At 55.5% G+C, this 23,765-nt stretch overlaps 1 protein-coding gene across 1 annotated transcript in view; it reads left to right on the top strand.

Moving 5' to 3' along the window:
* Nucleotides 1–22,930, top strand: part of LRP5 (LDL receptor related protein 5) — a 52,164-nt gene extending 29,234 nt beyond the window's left edge. The window contains 8 exon segments of the mRNA XM_017886655.1: nt 2,005–2,130; nt 6,351–6,587; nt 9,875–9,985; nt 11,423–11,659; nt 12,754–12,893; nt 20,107–20,204; nt 22,467–22,694; nt 22,696–22,930. Coding sequence (XP_017742144.1) covers nt 2,005–2,130; nt 6,351–6,587; nt 9,875–9,985; nt 11,423–11,659; nt 12,754–12,893; nt 20,107–20,204; nt 22,467–22,694; nt 22,696–22,726 — 1,208 coding nt within the window. The 3' untranslated portion in view covers nt 22,727–22,930.
* Nucleotides 22,931–23,765: the final 835 nt, after the last annotated feature.

Here is a 23,765-nt window from a genome sequence, read left to right on the forward strand (position 1 = left end):
CCAAAAAAAAAAAAAAAAAAGGGCGGGTGGTGGTGGTGACAAAGGGACCCTATCTCAAAAAAACCAAGCACCTAATCCTTGAGACTGAGGAGGGACACTGTGAAGTGTTTCTGGGTGGAGCGGGGAGCAGAGTGTCTTCTGTCATTTCTTCCACCTGGGAGTGGCCAGCTCTCCCTCCAGGCTGCCTCCTCTTCCTCCCATTGTTGGGATGTTGGACACATTTGGTTAACTGGATAGAATAACGCGAGTTCCCAGGGACTTGGTCCATTTGCTATTTTATTTTATTTTATTTATTTATTTTTTGAGACAGAGTTTCACTTTTGGCACCCAGGCTGGAGTGCAGTGGTGCGATCTCGGCTCACTGCAACCTCTGCCTCCCAGGTTCAAGCGATTCTCCTATCTCAGCCTTCCAAGTAACTGGGATTATAGGCGCCCACCACCATACCAGGCTAATTTTTTGTATTTTTAGTAGAGACGGGTTTTCACCATGTTGCCCAGGGTGATCTTGAACTCCTAGCCTCAGGTGATCCACCCGCCTCGGCCTCCCAAAGTGCTGGGATTATAGACGTGAGCCACGGTGCCTGGCACCATTTGCTATTTTAATTCCCATGTGTATTAGTGTCCCACGGCTGCTGTAACAAATTACCACAAACTGGATGGCTTAAAGCAACAGAAATGGATTCCCCCGACGTGCTGGAGGCCAGAAGCCCGCAACCAGGCTGTTGGGAGGGCTGTGCTTCCTCTGGAGGCTCCAGGAAGGATCTGTTTCTTGGCCCTTCCAGTGCTCTGGGTGCAGGTGCTCCACGCTTGTGGATGCACCGCCTCAGCCTCTGCCTATCTTGATGTGTCCATCTCCTTTGTAGTCTGCGTCTTTACCTCTTCTTCATGTTTGTGTTGCCTCTTACAAGGACATTTGTCACTGGGTTTAGGGCCCACCCAAATCATCCAAGATGACCTCGTCTTGAGATCCTTAACCTGCAAAGACCCTTTTTCCAAAAAAGGTTATGTTCGCAGATTCTACGCCTTAAGACATGGGTGTATCTTTCTGAGGGGCGCTATGCAACCCCTTATACAATGAAAGAAGGGAAGAGGGCCAGGTGCGGTGGCTCACGCCTGTAATCTCAACACTGTAGGAGGCTGAAGCGGGAGGGTCACTTGAGCCCAGGAGTTTAAGAGCAGCCTAGGCAGCATGATAAGACCCTGTTTCTACAAAAAGTAAAAAAAAAAAAAAAAACCAGGCGTGGTGCCTCACGCCTGTAATCCCAGCACTTTGGGAGGCTGAGGCAGGCGGATCACGAGGTCAGGAGTTCGAGACCAGCCTGACTAACATGGTGAAACCCCATCTCTACTAAAAATACAAAAATTAGCTGGGCATGGTGGCGCATGCCTGTAATCCCAGCTACTCGGGAGGCTGAGGCAGAAGAATCGCTTGACCCGGGAGGTGGAGGTTGCAGTGAGCCAAGATCATGCCACTGCGCTCCAACCTGGGCAACAGAGCCAGACTCTGTCTCAAAAAAAAAAAAAAAAAAAAAAAGCCAGGCATGGTGGTACATGCCTGTAGTCCCAGCCACTCAGGAGGCTGAGGCAGGAGGGCTGTTTGACCCATAGAGATCAAGGCTACAGTGAGCCATGATCGCACCACTGCCCTCCAGCCGGGGCAACAGAGTGAGGCCCTGTCTCAAAGTAAGTAGATGAGGAGGAGAGACAAGTGGGCAGTTCAGAGTGATGGTCATGGGCATAGTAAGGACTGGTGCAGACAGGCTGGCCTGTGATGTCAAGCAAGTTCTGTAACTGTTTCTGGCCTCCATTTGTGTGTCAATTTCCATGTCAGTAGGAAGACTCTGTAGGCTGCCAAGAGGAGTAAGTGGGAAGATCCTCCCAGAGAGACAGGGCCTGCGGGAGGGCCAGTTCTCCTGAGTTCTCATTTGGCCCCTACCCTCCAGGCTGTGGTTCTGAGGTGAGAGGCAGAGCCTGACCTCCGTTTGCCTTGTTTTGTCCTTGCAGCAGCCCACCCATGTGCCCGTGACAATGGTGGCTGCTCCCACATCTGTATTGCCAAGGGTGATGGAACACCACGGTGCTCATGCCCGGTCCACCTCGTGCTCCTGCAGAACCTGCTGACCTGTGGAGGTAGGTGTGACCTGGGTGCTCTGTTGGGGTGATGGACAGGTACCTGATTCTCTGCCTGCCAGGTTGCTGCCTGGCATCCTTTTAAAATCACAGTCCCTGTGGCATCCAGTTTCCAAAGCTGATTGTCTCTTCCTTTGTCCTCTTTTCTTTTCTAGTATGTGCATTCAGTGCTATGAATTTTCCTCTAAGTACTGCATTTCCTGCATCTCACAGATTTTGTTATATTTTCATTTTCAGGTAGTTTGAATATTTTTACACTTCTGAGATGACATGTCTGGCTCATGTGTTATTTAGAAGTACTGCTTAGTTTCTTTTTTTTTTTTTTGAGACAGAGTCTTGCTCTATCGCCCAGGCTGTAGTGCAGTGGCTGGATCTCAGCTCACTGCAAGCTCCGCCTCCCGGGTTTACGCCATTCTCCTGCCTCAGCCTCCCGAGTAGCTGGGTCTATAGACGCCCGCCACCTCGCCCGGCTAGTTTTTTTGTATTTTTTAGTAGAGACGGGGTTTCACTGTGTTAGCCAGGATGGTCTCGATCTCCTGACCTCGTGATCTGCCCGTCTCGGCCTCCCAAAGTGCTGGGATTACAGGCTTGAGCCACCACACCCAGCCAGAAGTGTTGCTTAGTTTCTAAAGAGTTGGGGCTTTTCCAGCTGTCTCTCTGCAACTGATTGCTAATTTAATTCCACTGTAGTCTGAGAGCTTATTTTGTATAATTTCTATTTTAAATATGTTGGGTGTGGTGTTTTTGTTGTTTTTTTGTGTGTGTGTGTTTGCTCTGTTTTTGATAGAGTGTCTCACTCTGTCACCCAGACTGGAGTGCAATGGCATGATCTTGGCTCACCGCAACCACCGCCTCCCAGGTTCAAGTGATCCTCTTGCCTCAGCCTCCTAAGTAGCTGGGATTACAGGTGCATGCCACCATACCCAGCTAATTTTTGTATTTTTAGTAGAGACAGGGTTTCACCATGTTGGTCAGACTGGTCTCAAACTCCTGACCTCGTGATCCACCAACCTCGGCCTCCCGAAGTGCCGGGATTACAGGCCTGAGCCACCGCGCCTGGCCATTAGGTGTGTTTTATCACCCAGCATCATGTGGTTTATCTTGGTGAATGTTCTGTGTACTCTTGAAAAGAATGTGGATTCTGCTGTTGTTGGGTGGAGTGTTCTAGAAACATCAGTTAGATCCAGTTGATGGATAGTGCTCATCAGGTTGTCTATATCTTCCTTCCTGACCGCCTGCTCGTGCTGTCAGTTATTGACAGGGGTGTGGAGTCTCCAACTCTAATGGTGGATTTGTTTATTTATCCTAGTAGTTCTATCTTTTTCTCTCCTTCTACCCTTGATCCTCTTCTCCCGCTTGGGCTTCCTGGTGCTACTGGTGGGAGAGTGGGGTAGTGAAGAACATGGGCTTTAGGGCCAAAGAGGCCAGGGTTCAAATCCTGGCTCTGTCACTTCCCTGGCTGGTGCCTGACCCACTCTGAGCCTCCCCTTCCTCCTCTGTGAAATTGAGAGCACTTACCCTGGCAGGCTGTCATGGGCATGAAGTAACAGAGCACTCCACCTGGGTTCTGACACGTGATGTACAGGAATGCCAGCTGCTATGCCGTGGGCGTGGCATTAGTAATAAAGTGACCATCTGAATCCTCACTACAGTGAAGCCTGTCCAGGGCTTTCTGTCCTATACCCCGTGCCTCCAGGTGGCCTTGGACCTGTTGGTTCTGTGCTCTGCTCAGCTCCCCTTCTCCCGTGGGAGCTCCTCAGGGTTCAGCTTCATCCTACACACAGCAGACAGCAGCACACGCTGGCTTTGCACCTTTTATTTTTCTTTTTTTTGAGATGGAGTCTCACTTTTGTCACACGGGCTGCAGTGCAATGGTGTGATCTTGGCTCACTGCAACCTCCACCTCCTGGGTTCAAGCGATTTTCCTGCCTTACCCTCCCAAGTAGCTGGGATTACAGGCTCCTGCCACCACACGTGACCAATGTTTGTATTTTCAGTAGAGATGGGGTTTTACCATGTTGGCCAGGATGGTCTTGAACTCCTGACCTCAGGTGATCTGCCCACCTCAGCCTCCCAAAGTACTGGGATCACAGGCGTGAGCCACCACGCCCAGAGTGCTGGTTCTGTTTAGCAGCTTGTCTTGTTCCTGGAGAGACTGGCCCCGGCCCAGGAGCTCGGGGAGTAGGACCGCGGGGTGCTGCCTCACACCTCGAGTTTGGCCATAAGCAGAGGGGACAGTTTTGTGACTGTCCCCCTCCTGAGCTTCCTGGCAGTTTTTCTCCAAGTTATAGCCCAAAAGCTCGGGTGGATTTGCAACCCGAGGGTGTCTGTGCACCTCCCACTGATGCCCAAATTGCCCTGGCCAAGAGACGGGGCCTTCAGAACGCTGCACCAACTGCAGCCTTGGGCCTCCATGCCAGAGGCCATGCCCTTCCGTCCACCGCCCCTTGGCCCGGGCCCTGGCCCTCCCGGTTTGGGGACTCAGGGCCTCTTCCTCACGGCTCAAGAGACATATATTTATCACACAGGTGCTTGTCATTCTCTTGTGGCCTCTTTGGGGAGATCACAGAAGGACAGGGGCTCACGGAGGTCTCAGACATGGACCCTTTGATAGTGGCAGGAGCCAGGCCGGGCAAGGGGCAGCCAGAGTCACTTCAGCAGTGCCACCATCATCCCCATTCAGCCCTTCCCTGAGCCGGGCGCACCCCTGGCTCTGGCCGCAGTGTCCCAGCTAGAGCTCACAGGAGCTTGCGGTGCCCAGCGGCTGCTTCTGATTAAGAGTCGAGGTCGGAGGCTTTGGGAGGCTGAGAGGCTCTTGGTTTCACAGCTGCTGAGGGAGGCTTGGGCTACATGTCGGTTCTGCCCTGTACTGCCCTCACCCTCCAGCCACTGGCCCCCCTGTGTCCCCCATGGCCAGGCACAGCTTGCAGACATCTGTCATTGGCTCCTCTCAGCCGCCGTGGGCTGACTCTGGCGTGTCCTCCCATGGCTGAGCCCAGCGGGGACAGCCGCTTCCTTTTATTTCCCGAGAGCTCTCATCTTTGATCAGGCCCCCTCCCTTATGCCAAAGTCCCTGTCACTCGGGTGAGCCCAGCAGTCATGGGGAAGGCCTGGGGGTTCCAAACATCCAAAGGCTTGCGTGCAACGTGACAACTTGAAACCCATGCTTTTTTCCTTGATCAGATTTCAGCTTGACAGGGGCTTTGCTTACCTTTCGATGAGGCCTGGGCCAATTTCCCAGCATCCCCTCCTGAGGCCGGCCTCTGTTTTCTGTGATTTTCTGCACAAAGTGGGAGGGAGGAGTCCTAGGAAATGAGGGGCCGCCTCGAAGCCAAGGGATCCTCTGGCTTCTCTGTGCCAGTGCCCCCGCATTTGTGTGTCCCCAGCCCCTGGGACTCTGCTGTTCCATGAGTGCTGCTGCATGCCCAGCCCACACTGAGGACATGGAGCCCCGAGGGGCAGGATGGCCTCCATGGTCACCTGTAGGAAGTGGCCTCCACCCTCCGATGATCCTCTCTCTCCTCCCCTTCACCACACTCCACCCTCTGATGACCGTCTCCCTCCTCCCCTTCACCGCCCTCCCTGGGGATGTCCTCGGCCCTCCTGCCTGTGCCTTCTCCCATCTTCTGCAGGCGCCTGGGACGTGCTGACTGGTCCTCTGCCAGCTCCTGCCTTGCTGTGGGCGCACCGGCCACCACAGAGGCCTGACCCTGCTTCTGTAGCAATCCCACACCCGTGGCAGGTGTGGCTGCTGACCACCTGCTTTCTGCCACTCTGGTCCCAAGGAGGGCGCGGTGGGCACTCAGGCGTGGCTGAGCAGATGTGTGTTGCGGGGAGGAGGAAGGACTGCTCCAGTCCAGGCCGAATTTCCCACCTGGAGTGTTTCTGCTGTATTTGGTGTAGTGCCTGCTTCTTAAAGCTCTGATTCCTAGTCAGCCCCCTTTCCCTTCTGCACTGAAAAACAGACGGATGCGTGTCTTCTTGCAGCGAATGTGTATTCTCCCCGCCTCTCTTCTGGGTTGGGGCTGGAGGTGGGGTGGCGCCCAGGAGCCGCAGCGACGGAGGATGTGCGCATGCAGCACTGGGCACGGCAGGGCACGGCAGGGATGCGGAGTCCTTGCTGAGTCCCTATAGACTTCTGCTTTGAAGCCCAGTTACGCTATGGCCTGGGTTTTGCTGGGCGAGGCTGCGTGTGATGCTCTCCTCTGTCCCTCCCCCAGAGCCGCCCACCTGCTCCCCAGACCAGTTTGCATGTGCCACGGGTGAGATCGACTGTATCCCCGGGGCCTGGCGCTGTGACGGCTTTCCCGAGTGCGACGACCAGAGCGACGAGGAGGGCTGCCCCGTGTGCTCTGCCGCCCAGTTCCCCTGCGCGCGGGGCCAGTGTGTGGACCTGCGCCTGCGCTGCGATGGCGAGGCCGACTGTCAGGACCGCTCAGACGAGGCGGACTGTGACGGTGAGGCCCTCCCTGTCAAGGCTCTGCCAAGACCCTGGCCCTGCCCTCCGGGATACGGAGCTTGGGGCTGCCTCCGGCCTCACAGGAGTAGGGGCTCTGAAAAACTTTTGCTTGCAGGGAGATGACCAGGTCTGTCTCTTAGGCCCAACAAGGAAAACTCTGCAGTCCCATCCGTCCTGTCCCACCAGGTAGTGTGGCTTGAAGACAGACTGTGAGGGTCTGTCTCATCTTCCTGCATTAGGTCAGGAGTTTCACAGGAACCTGAGACACATTCAAGGGTGGGCGGCAGAGGTCCATGGCTCACACCCTGGTAAATCCCTCCCAAAAGACAGCGCTTTCTCCACTGAGCAGTCTGTGGGGTAGTGCTTAAGCCTGCGTGGTTTCTATCAACCTGAGAATCAGGAGTTATCAAGAGATTTGCTCAGGCATCCCGGGCCCTCTCTGACTAGCAGGATCTTCCTTTAAATCTTGATAGTGAAACAAATCAAATCTCTTCTGTGTCCCCTCTGAGTTTTCCTTTTTTTTTTTTTTTTTGAGACAGAGACTTGCTCTGTCACCCAGACTGGAGTGTCCTGGTGTAATCTCGGCTCACTGCAACCTCTGCCTCCGGGGTTCAAGCGATTCTCCTGCCTCAGCCTCCCGAGTAGCTGGGACTACAGGCACCTGCCACCGTGCCCAGCTAATTTTTTTATTTTTAGTAGAGACGGGGGTTTCACCATGTTGGCCAGTCTGGTCTCGAACTCCTGACCTCAGATGATCCACCTGCCTCGGCCTCCCAAAGTGCTGGGATGACAGGCGTGAGCCACCGTGCCTGGCCTGAGTTTTCCTTTTGTGAATGACCTGCTTGGTTGGTTGCCTGCCACGTGTTGTCAGCACCACGGACGAGCCCAGGACTGCTGAGGAGCTCTGATGCCCTCCCTCTCCCAGAGCCGCCGGCTCTGTTAGGTAATTCACATGCGGTCTGGCCACTGTCCTACGTCCTCATTCACAAAGAGCAGACATTTGTAGAAGATAAGGGCCTGGGAGTAGCCTCTCTGCATGTTTTCTGTAAAGGCACAGTGGTTAAGTCCTTCCAGCTCATTGACCATTTGATAATTTGATGGAGGCTGTGGACTAGGGGCTGGTAAACTAAGGGCCCAGAGGCCAAATCCAGCCTGCCACCTATTTTTATAAATGAAGTTTTCTTGGCGCATAGCCATGCCCATTCATTCATTTACACAATGTCTGTGGCTGCTTTCATGCCAAAAGCAGGAGAACTGAGTGGTTATACTGGAGACCTACAAGCCTTCAAAGCCCCAGACCTCACGTCTGGCCCTTGACAGAGCTTCCCCAGCCCTGCTGTGCACCCTGGCCCAGCTTGCAGGAACCGTGGTTAGAATTGTCCCTGTGTGTGTCCATTTGCATTGCTCTGAAGGAGACCTGAGGCCGGGTAGATTGTGAGGGAAAGAGGCCTATCTGGCTCACGGTTCGGCAGGTGGTACCAGTGTGACACCCGCATCTGCCCAGCTTCTCGTGAGGTCTGAGGAAGCTTTGACTCATGGTGGAGGTCGAAGTGGGAGCGGGTGCATCACACGGTGAGAGAGGGAGCAACAGAGAGAGAGAGAGAGAAAGCCTCTCCCTCTTGCCCTCACCTTAAGAAGAGATGCCAGGCTCCTTTAAATAACCGGCTCCTATGTGAACTCACAGTGAGAGCCCACTCGCTACTGCGGAGAGGGCACCAAGCCATTCATCAGGCATCTGCTCCCACGACCCACACAGTGCCCACCAGGCCCTACCTCCAACCTTGGGGTCACATTTTATTTTATTTTTTTTAATTTAATTTAATTTTATTTTACTTTATTTTATTTTATTTATTGTTTGAGACAGAATCTCATCTCGTTGCCCAGGTTGGAGTGCAGTGGTGCGACCTCGGCTCACTGCAGCCTCCACCTCCTGGGTTCAAGCGATTCTTCTGCCTCAGCCTCCCGAGTAGCTAGGGTTACAGACGCCCACCACCATGCCCGGCGAATTTTTGTATTTTCTTTTTTTTTTTTTTTTTTTTTGGGAGACGGAGTCTTGCTCTGTCGCCCGGGCTGGAGTGCCGTGGCCGGATCTCAGCTCACTGCAAGCTCCACCTCCTGGGTTTACACCATTCTCCTGCCTCAGCCTCCCGAGTAGCTGGGACTACAGGCGCCCGCCACCTCGCCCGGCTAGTTTTTTGTATTTTTTAGTAGAGATGGGGTTTCACCGTGTTTGCCAGGATGGTCTCGATCTCCTGACCTCATGATCCGCCCGTCTCGGCCTCCCAAAGTGCTGGGATTACAGGCTTGAGCCACCGCGCCCGGCCGAATTTTTGTATTTTCAATGGAGATGGGGTTTCACCATGTTGGCCAGGCTGGTCTCAAACTCCTGACCTTGTGACCCACCCGCCTCGGCCGCTCAAAGTGCTGGGATTACAGATGTGAGTCACTGCGCCCAGTGAGGGTCACATTTCAGTTGAGATTTGGAGGAGCAGACATTGGAACCGTCTCAACCCCCTCGTTCCACTCTAGCGTCTCCTTCTGTGTGCCCCGCAGTGCTGGTGACAGGCTGTCATGCCGGCCCTGGCTCCATGCTCCATTCCAGAAGCTTTCTTCCCTGCTCGGTTACCAGAAAATTATTCCATCCATTACAAGGACAGGGTCCCCTTATCTCCCGTTCCCAGGGCAGGGCAGGTGGGGAACTGAGCAAGTTCTCCGGGGCAGGTGTGGCTATGGCTCCCTCTGGGTGGGTGTCTGGGAGGGGAGGAGGCAGCCGTCAGCACCCTGGTTGGCTCTTCCTCCCTGGCCAGAGGCCGTGGCCTCGTACTGCTCCCATGTGGGCTGCCTGCACCTCCAGTGGGTTCTGCTCCCTCCTCTCCCCCCAAGCTCTGCTGGGCACCACTGCCTTCTGCAGCCCCCACTCTTGGGAGGTGAGGCTCCTCGCGGCCATTCCTCTCCTTGGCACCCACCCCCACAACCTGGTAGAGCCTTGGGTGGGGTTGCCTGGTGCAGACCTCCCTGCAGTAGGCACCTGACAAATACCTCCTGGGGGGTGGGCAGGAGGTGCGTTGAGTCTCAGCCCTGGCAGTCCCCCCCCTACATGGCATAGGCCTTGCCACAGAGTCATCGAGGGAGGGTGGAGACTGCACTAGACCACTCCCCGCTGGTCCTAGAAAGGATCCCATCTGTCTGCTCTCTGTTCAGAGACCAGACCTTGGTGGCTGGGCCCCGCATGGTGGGCTGGGGGGCACCCTCCAGCCTCTCTAAGTATGTGGCCTCTCCTTGCAGCCATCTGCCTGCCCAACCAGTTTCGGTGTGCCAGCGGCCAGTGTGTCCTCATCAAGCAGCAGTGCGACTCCTTCCCTGACTGCATCGACGGTTCCGATGAGCTCATGTGTGGTGAGCCAGCTTCTGGCATAGGGAGGGGGATAGGGAGGGGGTGTCCGGGCTGGGTTCCCCGAGGAGGGTGGGGTCCAGGGGAGAGGACGTGCCTTTCCAGCGAGGCCGGGGGCTGTGTGGGAGACTCAGGCAGCTGGGAGGCAGGGAAACCTTTCCCAGGGCAGCAGCCAGGAGGACAGACTGAGCTATGGGCTCGGTGGCTACAGAGTCCGCCTCGGCGGGTGGGGCTGACCGTGCCCAGGTGCCTGCAGCACGCACCCACCCACGGGACCTTGCTCAGCAGTGTCTGTCAGTCAGCAGGATTACCCCTGAGGGCTGCAGTGATCCTGTTCCCTGGCAGCTTACTGTCTGGCTGAGGAGGAGCAATGTTCATATATGCACGTGTGTCATGTGCACACCCGTGTACATAACAACGTTCCAAACGCTCCTCAAATAGCATGACCCGTACAGTCATGGATATAGGGCCTGGGGATAGGAGGCCAAGGCAGTCAGGGAAGGTTTCCTGGAGGCAGTGGCTCCTGAAAGGTTGTCTGATTCAGGCAGGAAGGGAGCTGAGTTCAGATAGGAAGTAGGAATGAGTCACTGTGTCTGGGATGGCCACTCTGCTGCAGAGGGACCTGGGCTGAGAGCTCTTCTCTTCTGGCTGCCGTGGGGAGAGAAGTCTGTTGGGGGAAGAAGGGGGCTTCCTCAAGGGACTCCCTGTGTCCTTTGGCACCTTCATGCCAGGTCAGGCTTGGGGCCTGAAGGCAGTGGTGGGGCCACCAAGGGTCGCCTCTTCTCCTGGGCAAGTTCCTAGTCTGACAGGCCTGTGCCTGGGCCTCCAGCATGGCCGTGGGCCGCAGCTGTGAGGGCGCTATTGATGCGCAGCCAGGCCTCGCCGCCAGAGCCGGGACGCTTCCTCCCATTTCTCTGACAGCACCGACGCCCTCGGGATCGCTGGGTCAGCCCTGTGGGAGAGTGAATGTGGCTTTCGCCAAAGTTAAGTGTGGAGCCTGGAAACCTCCCCATGGGCAGCCTTGATAGTGGAGTGGGCCCAAGGAGCCCACCCAGCCGACCCTGCCCTGCCCCTTCCGTGGCCTGGTGGGTGACACCAGGGGCTACCTGGCTTTGCTTTTTCACCAACATCACCCGGGCTGGCCCGGGTGTGCTCACTTCCGCCACCACCGAGGGCCCTGGGCGAAGGACTGAATACCAGGGATGTGTTGAGGGCTGTGGGGAGTCAGACAGGGGCCGGGGTCGGAGGAGGAGGAGGAGGGCACGCTGTGCAGGCGTTGCCCTAAGGTTGGCCAGGCTCCCCAGGCCTAGCCTCCCAGCTACCCCACTTTCTCCCCACCCTCCAACAGTGGCAAAGCCAGCCTCTTCAGGGTGCACAGTGTCTGTCCTCAAGGAGGGCCATTCCCTTGGGGTTAATGTTGGCCACCTCTTTCTGTCTGGCAGAAATCACCAAGCCGCCCTCAGACGACAGCCCGGCCCACAGCAGTGCCATCGGGCCCGTCATTGGTATCATCCTCTCCCTCTTCGTCATGGGTGGTGTCTATTTTGTGTGCCAGCGCGTGGTGTGCCAGCGCTACGCGGGGGCCAACGGGCCCTTCCCGCACGAGTATGTCAGCGGGACCCCACACGTGCCCCTCAATTTCATAGCCCCAGGCGGTTCCCAGCATGGCCCCTTCACAGGTAAGGAGCCTGAGATACGGAACAACCTGGAGGAGGCAGGAGAGTAGTCTGGGCAGCTTTGGGGAGTGGAGCAGGGCTGTGCTACCCTGGGCCCTCTGGTGCACGTGGCAGACATTGCTAATCGATCACAGCATTCAGGCTTTCCCGCTGAGCCTGTGCTTGGCATCAGAATCCTTCAACACAGAGGCCTGCATGGCGGTAGCAACCTGCCCTTTGGCACTGTAGGTATGGAGGAAGCTCCTTGGACTTGACCTTCATATTCTATAGGACATATGCTATGTTGTCCACAAATCCTCATGTCCCCTAGAAATGAATGTGGGGGCAGCTGGGCTGTCTCTGGAGCTGAAGGAGTCACTCTGTACCATACAGCAGCTTTGTCTTGAGTGCAGTCAGGACTTGTGGCTGAGCAGTTACAATTCCTGCGTGGCCCAGGAGTGCAGGCTGTGTTTGTGGATGGCGGGGCAGCCTCACTGCAGAGCCGCACCACGCTGGTTTGTACAGTACAACGCAGGGCGACCATGGTACTTCTAAGAAGGTAGAGGCCCTGTGAGGTCTGCAGGTGCCCCCACAGCTCCAGGCCACCTTGAGGATTGCCTCTGCCCGCCCAGCCCTGAGTTCCCTCTCCCCTGTCCTGTCCCACTGTCACCCCAAGCCGGCCTCACTGGGAGCCTGTTGGATGGTGGGGTATAGCTGTAACCTGATTCTCTGGGGAGCGGGGTTATCGGGCTTCTCAAGAGCTCCTGGAAGTCCACAGTGGTGGTACCGTCACAGTCGCAGCAGCCCCCAGAGACCGGGGCCCTGTCTGTTCCTGGCGGGCTCTACGCTACCCCTCCTGGGTTCCCAGTCCCAGCTGCAGGCCCCTTGGGGGAGGTGCCATGTGTCTCCTGTTTCACAGATGAGCCCCGGAGAGCTTACCCTAGTAGTGGCCAGAAAGGCCTTTGGCTGCGGCTCAGGGAGCGGAGCACATCTGCAACAGGACACACCGCCCTAGTCTGGGTCTCGTGGGTAGCGGGAGCCGAGGAGAGTGCCCTGTGTCTGTGGAGTGGCTTGGCAGAGCCTCGAAGCCACCTGAACCCCTGTCCCTTCCCTGCCAGGCATTGCGTGTGGAAAGTCCATGATGAGCTCCGTGAGCCTGATGGGGGGCCGGGGCGGGGTGCCCCTCTACGACCGCAACCACGTCACAGGGGCGTCGTCCAGCAGCTCGTCCAGCACGAAGGCCACGCTGTACCCGCCGGTGAGGGGTGGGGCCGGGGTGGGGCGGGCCGGGGCTGGGGGCCCCTCCCACCATCAGGGCTGGCCAGGGGAGGCTTCTCAGGTTCCTGGGGGCTGTCCCTCCGCCTCTGAGGCGTGCTTGCTTTCTTCCCTCTCCAAACCCTTCTGCTTTCTTCTTTAATGACATTGTTGACTGTGGATAATCTGAAAACCACACAAAAATAGAAAGAGCCAAAATCTTACCCAAATCCACCTCCTAGAGTGGCTGTTGGGCCATGTCAGCGGCCGTCTCTTCGGCACAGCCCAGCCCATCGATGGCCGCCTGCACCAGGCCTGTCTGCCGTCTGTGAGCTTCCCCACGCGACCCCTCCACAAACACCACAAACACCCTGTTCTCCCACCCAGGGCTGGCTGCTTCCTGGAAAACAGCTGGATGGTTTTGTGCGTGACAAACACAGGGTGATTTTCATGGCCTCCCCAAAGTTTTTGGCAGGGTGAGGGGCTGACTCCAGCTGAGCCACGCCCTGAGTGAAATAACTGTGAGGAGAAGAAACTGTGGACGCCCTCCAGGATCCTTGGGACTGGCTGAGGAGAACCCCCGTTTCTGGGAGCACAGTCCCGGGGTGCCGAGGCGAGCTTGGTCCCTGGATGTGAACCCTTGTGTGTAAACAGAGGGGACTGACTTGACATGCTTTGTATGCTTTTTTTTTTTTTTTTTTTGAGGTGGAGTCTGGCTCTGTTGCCCAGGCTGGAGTGCAGTGGCGCCATCTCAGCTCACTGCAAGCTCCGCCTCCCAGGTTCACGCCATTCTCCTGCCTCAGCCTCCAAAATATCTGGGACCACAGGTGCCCGCCACCACGCCCAACTAATCTTTTGTATTTTTAGTAGAGACGGGGTTTCATCCTGTCAGCCAGGATGGTCTCGATCTCCTGACCTCGTGATCTGTCCACCTCGGCCTCCCAAAGTGTTGGGATTACAGGCGTGATCCACCGTGCCTGACCATGCTTTGTCTGCTTTTCATTTGTTCCTGCAGCTGTATACCCCTAAGGCGAGGCCAGCCCCCTTCCGCTTCCTCTGGGGCCTCACCAGTGAGCGCCTCCTTGCCAGGGCTGGTTCCTCCCACCCTTCTGGGTGTCCCTCACATCTGAGGTCTTGTCTTCTTTTTTCTTTTTCTTTTCTTTTCTTTTTTTTTTTTTTGAGATGGAGTTTCACTTTTGTTGCCCAGGCTGGAGTGCAATGATCTCGGCTCACCGCAACCTCTGCCTCGCAGGTTCAAGCAATTCTCCTGCCTCAGCCTCCCTAGTAGCTGGGATTACAGGCATGTGCCATCATGCCCAGCTTATTTTGTATTTTTAGTAGAGATGGGGTTTATCCATGTTGGTCAGGCTGATTTTGAACTCCCAACCTCAGGTGATCCACCTGCCTTGGCCTCCCAGAGTGTTAGGATTACAGACATGAGTCACTGTGCCCGGCCTGTCACCCAGGCTGGAGTGCAGTTGCGTCATCATGGCTCACTGCAGCCTCTACCTTCTAGTCTCAAGCAATCCTCCCATCTCAGCCTCTAAGTAGCTAGGACTGCACGCATGCATCCCCATGCCCAGCTAGTATTTACATTTTTTGTAGGACAAAGTTTCACTGTATTGCCCAGGCTGGTCTCAAACTCTTGGACTCGAGTGATGCTCCCACCTCGGCCTCCCGAGGTGCTGGGATTACAGGCGTGAGCCACGTGGCCTGGGGTATTGTCCTCTTATGGCACCTGACTGTGGTGGGCCCTGGGAAGGAAGGAGCAGAAGAGGGTTATCCTTGGTTTCCTGGATAGGAACTGAGTGTTGCGGAGGCCCCAGGGCCTGGCTGTGTTTAGGGACAAAGGGAGCTGGGAGCCAGAAGCCGAGAGTTTAAACACCCACTGTCCTCTGCTCCTGCTGCTGCAACCCAACTTAACCAGCCAAGAGTGCCAAGAACCAGAGCAGGGTCCCCGTGCACACAGCAGGAGGCTCAGGGATTCTTCTTTTCTGTTCTCCCTTGGGAGCTGGGAGGCTCTTATAAGGCAAAGAGATGGCACTGACCAGCCAGCTATTTTTTAAAATCCCTTTATTGTTTAACCATACAACTCACCCACTTAAAAAAGTGTACAAGGCCGGGCACGGTGGCTCAAGCCTGTAATCCCAGCACTTTGGGAGGCCGAGACGGGCGGATCACGAGGTCAGGAGATCGAGACCATCCTGGCTAACATGGTGAAACCCCGTCTCTACTAAAAAATACAAAAAACTAGCCGGGCGAGGTGGCGGGCGCCTGTAGTCCCAGCTACTCGGGAGGCTGAGGCAGGAGAATGGCGTAAACCTGGGAGGCGGAGCTTGCAGTGAGCAGAGATCCGGCCACTGCACTCCAGTCTGGGCGACAGAGCGAAACTCCGTCACAAAAAAAAAAAAAAAAAAAAAAAAAATGTACAATTCAGTGGGTTTTAGTGTATTCACAGATGCGTGCAACCCTCACCACAGTTAATTTTAGAACATTTTCCTACCCCTAAAAGAAACTCTGCGTGAAGCCAGCTGTTTTTAAATTAGCAAAGTTATTTTGCATCCATTAAATATTTGTTCATGGTGCAAAATTAAAAAGGTACAGAAAAGCCTGCAGTCCAAAGAGACCCTGCTCCCCATGGCGCCAAGCAGGACTCCCCTGGAGGCGTGGCCTCCTGTGGTATGTTTCTTCTGTGTCCCCCCAGGGGTCATCTGTACACATGCAAGCATACAAGAGCGTGGACTTTGTTTTCCCAGCCAAAAGATCATTGTAGATTTACATGCAGTTGTGAGAAATAGCACAGACTATTTATCCTCTGCCTGGTTTCCCAGTGCTGCCATCTTGCATGACTTTCATGCCTATCGTAAGCAAGATACTGATACGATCCTTTGACCTTCTTCAGATTGACGTAAGTGTTTTTGTTTGTTTTTGAGACAGACTCGCTCTGTCACCCAGTGGGAGCGCAGTGGCACAATCGCAGCTCACTACAGCCTCAAACTCCTGGGCTCAAGCAATTATCCCGTCTCGGCCCCCCAAGTAGCTTGGACGGCAGGAGTGCACCATCATGCCAGGCTGATTTTTAAATTTTTTGTAGAGGTGAGGCCTTACTATATTGCCTAGGCTGCTCTTGAACTCCTGAGCTAAAGTGATCCTCCAGCCTCAGCCTCCCAAAGTGTTAGGATTACAGGCATGAGCCACTGTGCCTGGGCTGACGTGTGTTTTTGTAAGCCCAAAACATAGCATCTGAAGAGTCAACATTGAACCTTGCCTTTTGCTGCTAACGATGTGTAAAAGCTGGTGTTCTGAGCATTTTGGAGGCTCCCAGCTGCCGTGTGCACCCTGCCTTAGAACTCTACCGTAACCCATCTCCGGGAGGAGGTGCTGTTGTTTTCCTCATTTTGCAACAAGGAGGCCAAAGAACTGAGCATGAACCACTGGCCTGGGTCGTTCGGTCAGTAGGCCGTGGGGCCAGGCCGTCCAACTCACGACCACCTTCTACTCTGCTTCCCCTGCACCCTGAAGTTTGTTCTGCTTCGAGGGCAGAGCTGTCACAGCGCTCTGTGTCTGAACAGCGCTCCTTGTCAGGCGTGGCTGGGCCCCCACTGGAGGGCATCAGGGTCGCCTCTCCTGCTGCGGTTGAACCTTGGCTATTTCAACCACTCTTGCCAAGTGACCCTCTGAAAGGGACAGTCCATCTTTTCTCAGCAGAGGGCCACACTGGTAAAACTATCCCTGGCACCGTTTCTCTCCACCAGTCTAATATAGAGTAAAAATGGTATCATGCTGAGATCTTCATTTATATGTATTTTGTTATGAATGATGTCAAGCATCATTTTATGTGTTTAAGAACCTTTGGACCTGGCGTGATGGCTCGCAGCAGTAATCTCAGCACTTTGGGAGACTGAGGTGAGAGGATCGCTTGAGGCAGGCCAGGAGTTCGAGACCAGCCTGACCAACATGGAGAAACCCTGTCTCTAGTAAAAATTTTAAAATTAGCCAGGCATGGTGATCCCAGCTACTCGGGAGTCTGAAGCATGAGAATTGCTTGAACATGGGAGGCAGAGGTGGCAGTGAGCTGAGATCACGCCATTGCACTCCAGCCTGGGTGAGAGAGTGAGACTCTCTCAAAAAAAAAAAAAGGAACTTTTGTCATTTTATTTTTCTCAGAAGGGTTTGTGCAAAGTCCTTCTTCTATTGGGTTGTTGATACTCTTATTCATTTGTGAGGTCTCTTTAGATACAGATAGACTATGGAAATTGGCCCAGAGCCTGCAATATATGTTGAAAATATTTGTTTCCCAGTTTTGTGTCTTTTGGTTTGGGTTATGGTATGTTTTACCATTTATATGATGCAAGTATCAATCTCGGCTGGTGCTGGTGGCTCACGCCTGTAATCCCGGCACTTTGGGAGGCCGAAGCGGGTGGATCACTTGAGGTCAGGAGTTCGAGACCAGCCTGACCAACGTGGTGAACCCCCATCGCTACTAAAAATACAGAATTAGCAAGGCGTGGTGGTGCGGGCGCCTGTAGTCCCAGCTACTTGGGAGGGTGAGGCAGGAGAATTGCTTGAATGCAGGAGATGGAGGTTGCAGTGAGCCGAGATCACACCACTGCACTCCAGCCTGGGTGACAGAGTGAGACTCTGTCTAAAAAAAAAAAAAAAGGACATTATCAATCTCCTCTTTTATGGTGTGGGGGTGTGTGTGTCTGTATTTTTGTTGTTGTTATGCTCAGAAAGGCCTTCCTTACTCTGATCATAAAAAACAACTTATTTTCACACTCTCTTTCTTAATGTCCTCCTCCTCTCATTTTACATTCACATCTTTAATTCTTCTGCGATATAATTAGATTTGATGAGCAAGGTGGGCATCCAGCTTGTTTCTTTGCTGTTGGCTTCTGGGTGGCGTGAATTAGTTGGGGTCTATCAGGAGGCAGAAACTCTGTAAGAATTTGAACAGAGAAAGTTCCGTCTACAGGCTTATTACCAGGGACTGGAATAGCAGGAATTGAACAGTGAGGTGTACACAGAACTCTAAGAATGCAGTAATAGGCCAGGTGCATTGGCTCACGCCTGTCATCCCAGCACTTTGGAAGGCCGAGGTGGGCGGATCACCTAAGGTCAGGAGTTCGAGACCAGCTTGGCCAACATGGTGAAACCCCATCTCTACTAAAAATACAAAAACATTAGCCAGGCGTAGTGACACATGCCTGTAATCCCAGCTACTCGGGAGGCTGAGGCAGGAGAATCACTTGAATCTGGGAGGCGGAGGTTGTAGTGAGCCGAGATCGCGCCATTGCACTCCAGCCTGGGCGACAGAGTGAGACACAGTCAAAACAACGACGACAACGCAGGAATAGCAGAGGAGCCGAGGTGGAGCTTCCCCACCCCCCACCCTGGGCTGAGATCCAGTCCTCATTGAAGAGGGCATGGCCGTGATTCACTGGATATCTGAGACGTTGCCGAGGCACTGCACTGGTGGATCTTGCCGGAAATCTGCCCAGTGCAGATTTGGGCAGAATCTCAAACTGCCTTGGGATGTGGGAGAGAAACCAGGTCTGATCAAGTTCATGGGAAGAGGTGGAAACAGACCCCATAGGCTGGGGCTTGGGTAGCTGCACGAAGCCCTTTCTGTTGCCTCCCTGCCTGCTCTCTGCTTTGAAGCACCCTCCCCAGCGCCTCCAGTCTCATGCCCTCCCGATGTTGGGGTCAAATCCTGAGAAAGAGCCAGGCTGGCTTTCTGGGCCAAAGAGGACCCTCCCCAGAAAGAGCAGGGCCCAGTGCTGCTTCCTAAAGGGCAGGGGAAGGGCCTGGGCACTCCCCAGAGGCTACTCAGCAGCCATCAGGAGAGCCCCAGGAAGCAGGCCTTCTCGAGCCCGTTTTATCACTTGATTGTATGATTTCATTTAATTTTAAATTTATTTTTTGAGACACAGTCTCGCTCTGTCACCCAGGCTGAAGTGCAGTGGTGCGATCTCGACCCACTGCAGCCCCTGCCTCCTGGGTTCAAGGGATTCTCCCACCTCAGCCTCCCAAGTAGCTGGGACTACAGGTGCCCGCCACCACGCCTGGCTAATTCTTGTATTTTTAGTAGAGACGAGGTTTCACCATGTTGGCCAGGCTGGTCTCTAACCCCTGACCTCTGACCCCTGCCTGGGCCTCCCAAAGTGCTAGGTTGAGCCCATTTTAAAGATGAAGAAACTGAGACTGAGACAGGTAAATTCCTTCCCCGGGGATCCTGCTGCAGCTGGAAGGTGGTGAAATAGGACTTCACCTGGGTCTGTCTGGCGGGACAGGCTGTGCTCTTGTACCACCCTGGGGGGCCTGGGAGAACCGAGTCCCTCCGGGCATAGCTGACAGTTCCCTTCCCATTACTCCGCAGGAGCTCAGATCTGGCTGTATCCTTTCCAGGATGGCCTTGGAGACCCATATAAGCCCTGCACGCTTTGGGAAGCTGCATGTTGGGTTGGGGTGCCGTCAGTGGCCCTTGTGGAAGGTGCAGACCTGTGTGGGTGTGTGGGCCCGGGGTCCCTTCATTCCTTTGGAGGGCTGTTGTGTGCTGCCCGGCCCTGGAGGGCAGGTTCACATGGTGAATTTGTCTATTTACTATCTCAGCTTTGGGGCTGGTGCCAGCACAGGCCCTTGTGAAGGGGGTGTCGTTGTCTGGAGTGGGGCCGCGGCCCCTCCCTCAGTGTGGCGACCTCCGTGTGTGGGTCAGGGCTGCAGCAGGGACACAGGGCCCCTGAATGTTCGGAACAAGGGTGTCATTGCAGGAGTTAGACTGTGCGCGATGGAGAGAGGAGGGGCAGGAGGAAAGGTCAGAAGGAGGGTTCCTGGGAAGGTCCCTGAGGAGCCTGGTGAGGTGCTCACTGGTGTGGGGGACACTCAGGGCCTGTGGGGACATCTCCGCCTGCTGGGGGCCGGCCACAAAGGGGACTGACCGAAGTCCCGTCCCCGCCTTCGCAGCCCAGCACCTGGTCACAAGGCAGGCACTCGGAAGGGTGCGGGGTTCCTTCTGCCTCTCACTGAGACGACCTTCGGGGCAGGTGGCTGCTGCCTCCCCTCCCATCCCCAAGTTTCGCCAGCTGGCCAGAGGAAGGGGTCCTGGGAAGCAGGGGTCCAGAAGCCCTCCCTGCAAGGAAAGCCCAAGAGGTGTGGGAGGAAGGAAGAGAGGCCCAGGCTGGCGAGGCTCTGGGTCACCCTGGCTTGGCTCTCCTCAGATCCTGAACCCGCCGCCCTCCCCGGCCACGGACCCCTCCCTGTACAACATGGACATGTTCTACTCTTCAAACATTCCGGCCACCGCGAGACCGTACAGGTAGGACGTCCCCCACAGCCCTCCATGGCCGTTGGGTTCCCGCCAGCCCATGGTGGAGGGGCCTTATCCCCATGCCACTGGTGAGGGGTTCTGGGGTCTAGTGGGCAGGTGCTGGGCCCAGCCCTGCCGCCCTCTGCTCTGCCGACCCTGCTAGGCTGCCTCCCCAGATGCACCCAGCGGGGACTGTGTGTTGGGTTCAGAAACCAGCAGAGCCCTGCGTTCTGAGCTGCTCTTCAACTTGTTCCTGTGGGGGTTACCTTTAAGCCGGGAGATGGCTGTGGAGTCGAGGGGCCGGGGACTTGGGCTCCAGGGTGCAACTGTATGTTTGAGGCCAGCTGTGGAACCCTAGCCATTGAGATGCCCCCTCTTGGTGGCTCGGTCCTCTTAGGACGGGACAAGTCTGTGAAGGCTGCTGCAGCACCCACTGTGGACCCCTAATCGTGTGACGTCACCAGGATGATCCGGGCAGCTCACTTGCCACAGTGGCCTGTTTGAGCCCGGGAAGCCAGCGGGGCTGTTCAGCCAGACACCAGCCCCCGGCTCCCCATGTTGGGGTCACAGGCCTCACCTCCCTGCTTGGGGAGGGGCAACTGAGAGTTTGGAGAAGTGCGACCCCGATGTGCTGGTTTCCGCAGGGGCTGGATCAGAGCCTGGGATGGGCGGGGTGAGCCTCCTGACCTTTAACCCGGTGGTGTTAGCCAACAAGGCCCACCTGCCAGCTGCACCAGGCCCCACCCCCGGGGTGATGGGGTGGGATGGGTTGGGCCTGGGCCAGGCCACCTCAGGGCCACACGGGCCTCGTTGCTTGGGTCCCTGGAGCAGCAGGGCCTCCTGAGTGTGGTGCCGCCTGCCACCTAGTGGCCATTTCCACGAACTCCCAGGCCTGGCTGGGGAGCCGGAACTGCGGCCTCCATTTCCATCCCCCTCAGGGTCCGACCACCTCCCTGATGCCTCAGTATTATATCAAACTGTCACAGTCTGTCCCCGCAGCCTTACGGACCACTGTCTCCAGAATGGTCACATCCACCCTGGGCAGGCCAGTCTCACCAGGCCCCTGTCCCACCTCCTGCCTTTGCTCCTGTTGTCCTGCTCTGGCCCCCACCGTGGAGACAGCTTCCCTCCCCACCGCCTGAACTCGCAGTAGCTGGGCCCCAGGAGGAGTATCCTGCTGCGCTTTTCTCAACACGAGGTGTTGGCTGCACCTTCCCACCCATTGCAAGCCCCTCTGTGACAGGACAGGGGCTCCTAAACACACCACGGTTCCAAGTCTGGACTCACACAGTAGGATGCAGTGTTTCTGGGCCACAGTTGGGTGCAGGCAGCCTCTGGGAGGATGGGAGGTCAGGAGCCATCTCGCGAGTCAGGTTGCTTGAACTCAGGATGGGAGCATTCCAGGCCCATTGGTTGCTGTATTAGCCTGTTCTCACGCTGCTAATAAAGACATACCTGAGACTGGGTGATTATAAAGGAAAGAGGTTTAATGGACTCACAGTTCCACACGGCTGGGGAGGCCTCACAATCACGGTAGAAGGCAAGAAGGAGCAAGTCGTATCTTACATGGCCTCAGGGAAGAGAGAGCATGAGAACCAAGCGAAAGGGGTTTCCCCTTATCAAACCATCAAGTCTAGTGAGATTTATTCACTGACACGAGAACAGTACGAGGGAACCACCCCTGTGATTCAGTGGCCTCCCCCTGGGTCCCTCCCACAACACGTGGGGATTATGGGAGTACAGTCCAAGGTGAGGTTTGGGTTCGGGACGCAGCCAAACCATATCCCTTGCCAACACTTACAGTAACAATGTTAGGGGAACAGTTGTCCAGTTTCCTGTTTTGTCAGGCACTGTTTTTAGCACTTTCCAGGCAGAATCTCATGTATCCTTCACTTTTGAAATGGGTACTATTTAATCCCTCACTTTTATTAATGAGAAACTAAAGCTCAGAGAGGTCAAGAAAGTTCCTGGCCAAGGTCAGCTAGCACGCTCTGGAGGCCTCGTTCTCCTCAGAGGCAGCCTTGCCAGGGCCCAGGCTTGGCAGGCTGCAGGGCAGGTGCGGGCATGCCCATGGTAGAGGTGGGGCAGTTGAGGCTTAGAGAGGGCAAGTGATGAGCCCCGGCCACACAGCGGGGTGGGTCCAGAGTCAGGCCTGCATTTTCTGGAGCTGGCCAGTGGACAGGCCTTTCCCGTTCACAGCCCCAGGGCTGCTGTGCCCACCAGGACGGATGTGCCTACCAGATCCCAATCCTCTGTGTGTGTCCCTTTCAGGCCCTACATCATTCGAGGAATGGCGCCCCCCACGACACCCTGCAGCACCGACGTGTGTGACAGTGACTACAGCACCAGCCGCTGGAAGGCCAGCAAGTACTACCTGGATTTGAACTCGGACTCAGACCCCTACCCGCCCCCACCCACGCCCCACAGCCAGTACATGTCGGCAGAGGACAGCTGCCCGCCCTCGCCCGCCACCGAGAGGAGCTACTTCCACCTCTTCCCGCCCCTCCGTCCCCTGCACGGACTCATCCTGACCTCGGCCGGGCCACTCCGGCTTCTCTGTGCCTCTGTAAATAGTTTTAAATATGAACAAAGAAAAAAATATATTTTATGATTTAAAAAATAAATATAATTGGGATTTTAAAAACATGAGGAATGTGAACAGTGATGGGGTGGGCAGGGCTGGGAGAACTTTGTACAGTGGAGAAATATTTATAAACTTAATTTTGTGAAACAGAGCTGCCATTCTTTTGCGCCCTGTGTGCATTTGAGTCGTGTGTCCCCATGGAGCGAATGCCGACCCCCGGACCACCGTGAGAGTGCTCCCGCACCCGGGCATCCTTCTGGCTGGCTCCCGCAGGGAAAGGCTGGGGCCTTGGGCAGAGGCGGATGTCTCCCCTGGGCTGCATCTCTGAGCTGCAGGCCGGGCCGGCTTTATGTGCGTGTGGCCTGTGCCGTCAGAAAGGGCCCCGGGCTTGATCACACTGTGCTTTTTGGCTTCCTCAGATTCTTAAGTCTTTTTTTTTTTTTTTTTTTGAGACTGAGTCTCGCTCTGTCACCAGGCTGGAGTGCAGTGGTGCAATCTCGGCTCACTGCAACCTTCACCTCCAGGTTCAAGTGATTCTCCTGCCTCAGCCTCCCAAGTAGCTGAGACTACAGGCATGTGCCACCATACCCGCCCAGCTAATTTTTGTATTTTTAGTAGAGATGGGGTTTCACCATGTTGACCAGGATGGTCTCAATCTCTTGACCTCGTGATCCACCTGCCTCGGCCTCCTAAAGTGCTGGGATTACAGGCGTAAGCCACCGCGCCCGGCCGATTCTTAGTTATTTTAAAAAGGGGACTGTGCCTTCAGTTTTCACTGGGCCCTGCAGAATGTCTGCCTGGGCTCCGGGCCCTTCCTGAACCTGTGCTGGCTTCCATCTGACCTCTCTGTGCCGACCAACGCTGCTGCTCTTCCTGAGGGCAAGGGGCCCCATGACTGCGTGTTGACCCGCTGGATGGGGCTGCTGAGCCTGCTCTGCCACACTGCACCTGCCCCAGGCAGGGAGGGAATCCCTGGTCCTCACAGG

Source organism: Rhinopithecus bieti, unplaced genomic scaffold, assembly GCF_001698545.2.
Source record: "Rhinopithecus bieti isolate Rb0 unplaced genomic scaffold, ASM169854v2 scaffold_1014, whole genome shotgun sequence".
NCBI classification, from domain to species: domain Eukaryota; kingdom Metazoa; phylum Chordata; class Mammalia; order Primates; family Cercopithecidae; genus Rhinopithecus; species Rhinopithecus bieti.